This window comes from Crinia signifera, chromosome 19, assembly GCF_055691185.1.
Source record: "Crinia signifera chromosome 19, ASM5569118v1, whole genome shotgun sequence".
NCBI lineage: Eukaryota > Metazoa > Chordata > Amphibia > Anura > Myobatrachidae > Crinia > Crinia signifera.
Window position 1 is genome coordinate 34,703,346 of NC_139226.1, and position 9,689 is coordinate 34,713,034.

Consider the following 9,689-nt stretch of genomic DNA (forward strand, 5'->3'; position numbering starts at 1 on the left):
TGCGGGTGTGGGCATCTTTTCTGGAAACCTTTAATGGCAGGGCGTTGTGGATGTCAGACACGTGCGTGGCTACAGAGCTAGACCTTTTCACAGACGCCGCTGGGAGTGGCGGTTTTGGGGCTTATTGCCAGGGACATTGGTGTGTGGGCCGGTGGCCGGAGTCTTGGGTGCAGAGAGGCTTGGTTAAAAATTTAGCATTGTTGGAATTGTTTCCTATTTTGGTTGCAGTTGTTGTTTGGGGTGAGCTGTTCCGCGATAGGAAGATTTGTTTTTACTGCGATAATTTGGGGGTGGTCATGGCTATTAATCAATTGTCGGCATCTTCACCGCCGGTGGTTACTATTTTGCAGCAGTTGGTATTGGAATGTCTGGCTTTGAATTTGTGGGTTGTGGCTAGGCACGTTCCCGGTGTCTCTAACGGCATTGCGGATTCTTTATCTCGTTCACAGTGGGAACGATTCCGGGAGTGGGCGCCAGAGGCGGACAGGGAGGGGACCGGGTTCCCGAGTCGGCTCTGGGCTCTGCTGGACGGGTAGTCGATCAGCTCATCAGGGAATCCTTGGCCCCAAATACATGGTCGGCATACAATCAGGAATGGCGGAGCTGGTTAGAATGGCGTGAGGTAGTAGGTTTGAAAGAGGATGATGACGAGTTGGCTGTCTTGCTATACATAGGCCATTGTAAGGAGATTGGTTGGTCAGTGGCTAAGATCACGCGCTGTATGGCGGGCTTAGCTTTTGGGTTTCGTGCAGGTGGGAGGCCTGATGTCACAAAGAATTTCCTGATTGCGCAGGCTTTAAAAGGCTGGAGAAAAGGACATGTAGTACAGGATCAGAGAAGGCCGGTGTCCTTCCAGTTGTTGCAGAATATGGGCAGGAAGTTGGGTGAGGTCTGTAGTTCCAATTTCGAGGAAAGGTTGTTCGGGGTAGCCTTTTCGCTTGCCTTCTTCGGGGCACTGCGGATTGGTGAACTCGTGAGTCCAAGCGTCTCCAGGCCGGGAGGTTTGTTAGGGGAGGATGTGGATTTATACTCGGATAGGGTGGAGCTAGTGGTGAGGAGGTCTAAGACGGATCAATTAGGGAGGGGGAAGAAGGTAGTTCTCTTCTCTGTACCGGGCTCAGATATGTGCCCGGTAGCACGGCTGAGGATATTTAAGGAAGTCAGAGTGGGCAGAGAAAGGGATCCTCTGCTGATGCATGCGAATGGGTCCTTTTTATCACGGTTCCAGTTCACAAGCGTGTTTAGAGCAGTCCTGCGGACGTTGGGCCTCAAGGGGGAGGAATACGCGGGTCACTCTTTCCGCATCGGGGCCGCAACTGAGGCTGCTAGGATGGGTTTGGGAGATGAGCTGATTAAGCGCATTGGGCGATGGGAATCGTCTCGTTTTCGTTCATATGTTCGTTTAGGGGATTGTTGAGGCTGATTTTGTTCTTTCTAATTTTAGGGCATCCCCCGTGCCTGATTTGGATTTTAGGACATTCATATGTCTTTTGGGGAGCTTTGCGGGCTGATGTCAGACCGAACGGCCGCCAGCTAGGTTTGGATAGAGAGGAGGCAGTGGTTCGATGGCTGGGGAAGCGCGGTATGGTATGGAGTGGAATGTTACAGGAATTTCACCGTTTTGTTCGGCTCGATAGGGCTCCCGACATATTAGTGTTGCACGTGGGAGGGAATGACCTTGGGAGCAGACCATTTGGGGAGTTGATACGGGATATCAAGTTTGATCTCCTACGTTTATGGGCAATGTTTCCAGAGGTGATCACAGTTTGGTCGGATATTGTGCCGCGCCGTTATTGGAGGGATGCAAGGTCGGCTGACAAGATCAATAAGGCACGGATAAAAGTCAACAGGGCAATTGGGCGTTTTATGGCTAGAAACGGCGCGGTAGTGGTGAGGCACAGGGAACTTGAGTCTGGTGCCGGTGCTTTTTGGAGAGGAGACGGTGTGCATTTGAACGCTGTAGGGATCGATGTTTGGTCCTTGGGACTACAGGAAGGGATAGAAACAGCGTTCCGGATATGGGGGGGTCGCCCGGGGTCAAGGGCTTAACCCCGTGCTTGGTGGCGGAGGGGGGTCCTCGAGGTTAGTGGCATTGAGGCTTAATTATGCGGCGGGGAGGGCCCCATGAGGGGGCTGGACTCCCCTGGGTGAGGCTAATTAATGAGCACTGGGTGTTGACAATTGGTGCCCTCGAGCCAATCGCTATCGGCTGGGGGTAACAACTCCTGGAAGTGCTTAGAGGTGTGGATTGATTTATTGAGGGCCTCGGGGACCACCTTCCGTGGGGAATGTTTTTGATTATTGTTAATTTTGTATTGTTTCAATAAAGATGGCTGCTGTGGCCAATTTTATCCAACAAGAGAGTTATGTCATTTGTGGGGGGATAATTGGGCACAGCGATTAGACAATACCCTGTCATGTAGGAGCCGGACTGGAGGCAAAGCCTGGGGGTAGGCTCCCCTGACAGGGTTTGTAGGGAGCTGACTAGCTGGACAGTCATAGAAGGGGTGTCTAAGGAGAGGGTCATAGGGGGAGGGGCTTAACGGGGTGTAGTAAGGGTATATAAGCAGAGTGCAGGCAGGAAATAGGGGTCACTGGGAGATTTTTCTGAACAGCTCCCACCCACCCTCCCTAATTTTATAATTTTTAGGAAGAATTATTGATAGGTTGTCTTTTGTCACAGTGGCCTGTGCGGAGGGGGGTCCTCGAGGTTAGTGGCATTGAGGCTTAATTATGCGGCGGGGAGGGCCCCATGAGGGGGCTGGACTCCCCTGGGTGAGGCTAATTAATGAGCACTGGGTGTTGACAATTGGTGCCCTCGAGCCAATCGCTATCGGCTGGGGGTAACAACTCCTGGAAGTGCTTAGAGGTGTGGATTGATTTATTGAGGGCCTCAGGGACCACCTTCCGTGGGGAATGTTTTTGATTATTGTTAATTTTGTATTGTTTCAATAAAGATGGCTGCTGTGGCCAATTTTATCCAACAAGAGAGTTATGTCATTTGTGGGGGGATAATTGGGCACAGCGATTAGACAATACCCTGTCAGGAGGTTCACTGAAAGACACTCTTTTTTACCAGCACCTTGCCACAAAGCGCCTAAACCTCCCTTCTAGTGATGATTGCCAAAATGGACTAAATTTTGTTTTCCTAGCTGACGAGGCATTCGCACTCCATGAGCACATCATGCGGCCCTATCCTCAGAGAGTGCTTAATCAGGAGCGTCGTATTTTTAATTACAGGCTTTGCAGGGCGCGACGCACTGTGGAAAACGCCTTCGGCATAATGAGCAACAAGTTCAGGATTTTCCACAGTGCAATCAATATGCGCATCAACAAAATCCAATGGATAGTGCTTGCAAGTTGTGCCCTGCATAATTTTTTGAGGCGCAAGGCAAGACACGAATTACCTGTAGTGTCAAACCGGAACCAGCACAGCAGTCTCAGGACATCGATGGGTGGACCTCCCTTAATGCAAACCCACTGGCACATGGGTCATCACAGCGTGCAAAGCAGGTCAGAGACCAGTACCTGGCCTACTTCAATGGAGAGGGTGCATTGGACTGGCAGCTTCAAGCAATTGCCTGATACAGAACCTGCTATTTGTACATATTTGTTTATGATACATTACTTACTGCAATGTCCCCAAAATTTGCATGTGTTGTATTTTTGGGACAAATACTATGTTTCAAGTATTAAATAAGTTTAGCTTACTATTTCATAAAGTTTATTATATGTTACCCAAATGTATATTTTTGTTTTTATTGGAAACCCAACTGTGATAGCTGAATGGTAGTGTAATACACAGAATGTCACGTATTTATCAATACATTTGGGGAAAGCACTAATTTATGAAAACAACAAAGTTTTGCAGAAAACAATATTTATTGCCCTTTCCACAAAAAATTGCAACCAGGCAATGTAGAATTTTTTTTTACTAAATAAAATGAAGTATGAAGTGTTTTCGGATCATAAAAACTAAACTTCAAAGTAATGTGTTACAAGAACTTTCCATCAAGCCACATATCACTACTTCCTAACGGCTCAGCATTAACTTCTAGATATCAGGAACAGAGATATCTTAACTACCCAAAGGGACTGCATATATTATAACATTTACAACTTGAACAGATCAGGCTCACAAAGGAGAGTGGCCTGTGCACCCACCCATACAGAGGGGGTACCACTCGGGCCGGGAGTGGAAGTTTGATATTGGGGCTGTGATGAGGTAGCACTTGGGCTACAATACAAGGGTGGGCTTGTATGATCAGTAAAACTTGGTGGTGGGTATGATGTGCGAGATGGGTATTGGTTAGGGGGAGGACGTTGGCCTTGCTGCGTTGTATATGATGCTGATGATGCAAGGTTAATATCACGCCTTAATTCGCCACTGCGCCCCCGTATCATCAGATCATATACAATCCTCTTGAAATGGATGCGCTGGTCTGGTACCATTGCCTCCAATTCCTGTGCAACATGTGTACCAAAAGCATTGAATTCATTGGGTAACTTATGCAGAACCTCCTCTGCACTTTGGAGAAACCGTTCGGCACAGTTTGGTGCTGAACTTGAGGAAGCTCTAGACTTGATTGTGGTGAGGGTCCTCTTGGGTCTTGACGGAGGTGTGCTTTCCACCACCACAGCAGTCTGCTCCGCTTCGGATTGTTGGGTGTTGGGCGGCTCTGTCTCCGCATCCGAAAGAGTGACCTTGAATGTGCACAAAAATAAACTGTAAATAAAACATTACATCAAGCTAAATAACACAGTAAATAATATTATGTATAAACTCACCACGTTGCCATTATCTGTTTCCTCCTCTGGCAATAGCCCTGGAGAGACTTTCATCATTGAGCACTGTGACTGACTTAGGGGGTCTTGATCCTGTAGGAAATGGAGCTGATCATAGTACCATAAAGATGGTTTTTCAATCTCCTCTACCCCTGCTCCAGAGCGTTTGGAATCCTCATATTTCTTGCGTTCTTTTAAGTATACTGTACGGAAATTTTGAATCTTCTTTTTCACAAACTTAATGTCGGCAGAAGCATTTATGCCTTTGACGTATGTCAGCATTTCCTGCAGTGCCTTGTTGCGTTTCTCCTTATTAGCATAATTTTTGTCCTTGACCCGCCACAGACACTCATTTGCCTCATACATGTCCAGAAATCCAGTCCAAAATTCCTGGTTTGGGGTTGCCATTTCTTAAAAAAAAAATGAAATAATAATTTAATATCAACACAACACTTACATCACATATACTGTAATAAAGCACTTTCTTCACGCAGCTCTCCATCCCCTGTGATAATGCAGCCTCACCCTCCATCCCCTGTGATAATGCAGCCTCACCCTCCATCCCCTGTGATAATGCAGCCTCACCCTCCATCCCCTGTGATAATGCAGCCTCACCCTCCATCCCCTGTGATAATGCAGCCTCACCCTCCATCCCCTTCATGCAGCGAGGTCTCCCATCCCCAACCGAGCACCATTTTCTTGCAGGCACCCCCACCTTAATACCCCTTGATATATGCAGGCGCACACCCCGCCCAACCCACCACCATTATGTTGCAGGCACCCCCACCTACCCCTTGATGTATGCAGATGACCCCTCCCAAACGAGCACCATTTTCTTGCTGGCACCCCCAACTTAATACCCCTTCATATATGCAGGCGCCCCCCCACCCAACCAAGCACCATTTTCTTGCAGGCAACCCCAACCTTACTACCTCTTCATATATGCAGGCGCCCCCCCGCCCAACCAAGCACCATTTTCTTGCAGGCAACCCCAACCTTACTACCCCTTCATATATGCAGGCGCCCCCCCCGCCCAACCAAGCACCATTTTCTTGCAGGCACCCCCACCTTAATACCCCTTGATAGATGCAGGCGCACACCCCGCCCAACCCACCACCATTATGTTGCAGGCACCCCCACCTACCCCTTGATGTATGCAGGCGACCCCTCCCAAACGAGCACCATTTTCTTGCACGCACCCACACCGCAGCTGAAACACCCATGAAAAAATCTACTTGCTTTTTGGGCCTGTCTCCAGCTCCTCGTGCCTCCTCTGGGTGTGTGCGTGCGCCGTGCTTTTTTTCCCTTGCTCCAGCTCCTCGGGCCTCCTCTGGGTGCGTGTGCGCCGCGGAATGGCTGATGGGGAGTGTCTGGGCAGTGTCCAGGAAGTGGCCAGGGCGTGCCGCTGATGACGCGCATTGTTTGCTAGAAAGCATACGATACAGTGTACCGTACGATATGCACTGTATCTTATGCTTTCTAGCCAAAATTCAGTTGCATGCTCACCCGACCAGCTCCCTCCCAGACGACCGGCGGGAGCGCGCATCGTACGTCGGATAGTGCGTACACACGGTAAGATATAGCCCACTATCTAGCATGCTATTCGAAACTAGCTAGATAGTGTGCTAGATTTTGCACTATATCTTACCGTGGGTACGCACCTTAAGATGGCACCTGGATCTGAATCGTATGACAGCAGCAGCTTCTGGGTTCTTCACGGCCCTTTCACCTAATGGAGAAGCACCTATGGCAGGGAACGGGACACCCTGGGAAAGGCCCACAAAGGAGTAACCACTATTAGCAGCAACAAATATTTATTTAAAGAAGAAACGTAGACCGGTTGCTGCAATACATTCACGTACATATGAAAACATCAAATAAAAGTGCGACGTGTAAACATTCACCTTTAGAGAATTAAATATTCAATGACCATTTCAGTGTGGATCAACGGTCAAACTGCAGTGGTCATTACTAACTTCACAAAAAAAGACTTCAAAGAGATAACTAATGCAAATAGAATGACATCACAGTGATAAGAATATACTGTAAAAGAGAATGACATTAAAGAGAAGAATGTTACGTCACTGAGACACTATACTGTATATATAGATATATATATATAGATATATATATAGTAAACGATCTGGCGTGCACACACTCTCAGTGTCAAACGCCGGGGTGCCCGCTCCAATAGAGAAATTATGCAGTTGCGATAAGAAGCTGCACACACCGGACTTTTCAGCATAAAATAAATCAGCCAACCACGTAGGTTATCAGCGACGTTTCAGGAGTTTATTTCCCATCCTCAGGCTTATACAAGGTTCACTTGTATAAGCCGGGAAATAAACTCCCGAAACGTCGCTGATAACCTACGTGGTTGGCTGATTTATTTTATGCTGAAAAGTCCGGTGTGTGCAGCTTCTTATCGCAACTAGAACATATATATATATATATATAATATATATATATATATATATATATATATATATATATACTTAGGAGAATGACCCGGCACTGGGATGAAATAGTAGCTTGGTCCGGTGCCCCACATCCAATTCCAAACGGAGAGGGAAGATAGATACGTATACCATGCGGCACTCAGGACAACTTCCATACAGAAAATACTTGGACACACAGGTGCGTTTCAACGTTTCAATTGTATTACACAATTTTCATCAGGATAACAAACAATAAAACATGCTCACCTTATATCTCTAAGAACCCACACGCCCCGAGTGGACGCCAGCCCCCAGGCGCACGGTCCCGTCGTGTTGCGTGTGACGTCACCGGTAGCGCCGCCGTCGCACATCATCCTCATCTGACAGATTGCCATGGTGAAGGACGCTGGCTGCGTCTGACGCGTCTCCGGCTCATCACATCGCCGGCGGGTAACCATGGACACCATGGACGCGGCATCTAAAAGTATCAAAACAAAATGAATCACCTCATAATAAATATCAAAGAAATAAACAGTAGATACAGTAGTTATGCAGAATACCAATTACGTCGGCTAGTCAGCAGTATGCAGTTAATCTGAGAAATTCTAAACAACGATATTTACAGAAGAACCAACACAACTTGTTAGAATAGCTACATTGGTGCTGATAAAAAACAAATATTTATACTGTCAGCATCATGGGAGAATGAGAGGTTAGTGAAAACACGACAAAGTAATATTTTCATTTAAACCCAAAGGTGCAATTACTTTCAGCCGCTGGATCCAGATCGCCTCACGTCGGAGCAATGCTGCCCCTCTGTCACCCCCTCTCAAGGACGGGGCTACCCAATCAATAATTCTATAACGTATAGAATGTAAATTATGCCTGGCTTCCAGAAAGTGACGCGCCACAGGCTGCTCACTAGTACCATTAGAGATGGCTGCCCTAATGGCAGACCTGTGGGCCGTCATTCTCTCCTTAAATTTACAAATGGTCTTGCCAATGTAAGCAAGACCACATGGACAAATAATTTGGTAGACAACATGCGAGGTTTCACACGTGAAGTGCTCCTTAATTAAATATTTAGTGCCATTATGCATAAAGGAGTCACCGGGCAGTAGGTATTTACAGGTGATGCAAGGACATTTAAAACAACCAGGGCGTTTGCTACATAAGAAGTTTTTAGGGTCCACACCAATCCTCTTTTTCTGTGTTACATCAGCTAGGACCAATAGGTCACGGAGATTACTGGGTCGTGAATAACAGGGCATGATCTGTGTCTGACTGAGGCCCAAGTCCTTATCGGACTGTACTAAAGGCCATAGTTTCCGAGTGTTCTTAAGGACCAGCTCTGATTGGGCATGATACTGGTTCACCCAAGGGAATTTATTCGACAGGGTTTTGGGGGTTTTCTTAACCAACAGTTGTTCACGGGGTAACCCTAGTACTTTATTTTTTGTGTTAATAAGCTCTTGTTTGCTATAACCCCTGTCAATAAATCGATCAATCAGGGCATCCATTTGGTCAGATGCTCGACCCACATCGTCATTAATACGCATAATCCGAAGCATTTGAGAATAGGGGAGACTATATTTAAATTTCTTGGGATGGCAACTTGTACTATGCAAAAAAGAATTGCGGTCTGTCTCCTTGGAGAATACCGTGGTATGTATAGTGCCTTCTACCAATGAAATTCTAACGTCAAGGAAATCGATTGTTTCGCGTTCCATTTTGTACGTCAGTTTGACAGGACTATCCCCTGCGTTATGGGCGTCCACTAAATCCATGAATTCAGATTTAGACCCTCTCCAGATTATCATCAGGTCGTCAATATACCTTGTGTAGAAGACGATCCTACCGGCAACCTGGGTATCAGAAAAAAACAATTCATGCTCAACCCCAAACATATAAGTATTGGCATACGTGGGTGCCACGGAGGAACCCATGGCACACCCCCGTGTTTGGAGGAAGAAACTGCCGTCGAATATAAAGAAATTTTTGGTTAAAATCATTTCTAACATCAGTAATAAAATTTCAACCTGTGCACCATCAAACTTGTTTGCAGACATTAGTAATGATCTCACTGCTCCCAACCCTGCATGGTGGGGAATAATTGTGTAAAGGCTGGTTACATCAGCCGTAATTAACCACACTTCTTCATTGCTAATATTCAAGGTGCTCAATTTATTCAATAGGGAAGTAGTGTCCAGTAAGAAATTAGGATGTTGCTGCACCAAGGGCTGCAGTACTGTATCAAGAAAGATTGATGTAGGTTGGAACAGGCTACCACGAGCCGAGATTATCGGCCTCCCAGGAGGGGGATTAACCCCCTTGTGAATTTTCGGCAGGGTGTAGATTAGGGGTGCCAAGGGGAATGCTGGTATCAGGACATCATGTATGTCCTGTGAGATTAGTTTTGAGTCCATGGCCACCAAGAGTAAATTTTTTAAGTCCTTAGTAAAGGTA

At 46.8% G+C, this 9,689-nt stretch overlaps 1 protein-coding gene across 1 annotated transcript; it reads right to left on the reverse strand.

Moving 5' to 3' along the window:
- Positions 1–4,016: 4,016 nt before the first annotated feature.
- On the reverse strand, positions 4,017–5,376 carry LOC146041785 (uncharacterized). Its single transcript, XM_083161681.1, has 2 exons — positions 4,789–5,376; positions 4,017–4,704 (listed from the first exon to the last, which is right to left on the reverse strand). Exons 1-2 carry the CDS (start codon positions 5,191–5,193, stop codon positions 4,114–4,116), a joined length of 996 nt encoding a protein of 331 aa, XP_083017807.1. The 5' UTR covers positions 5,194–5,376; the 3' UTR covers positions 4,017–4,113.
- Positions 5,377–9,689: the final 4,313 nt, after the last annotated feature.

Excerpts from the sequence above, each read along its gene's own strand:
- LOC146041785 (XM_083161681.1), bottom strand. The coding sequence starts at position 5,193 with ATGGCAACCCCAAACCAGGAATTTTGGACTGGATTTCTGGACATGTAT. Across the intron at positions 4,705-4,788 it reads AAACAGATAATGGCAACGTG|GTCACTCTTTCGGATGCGGA; the intron begins GTGAGTTTATAC and ends TGCACATTCAAG.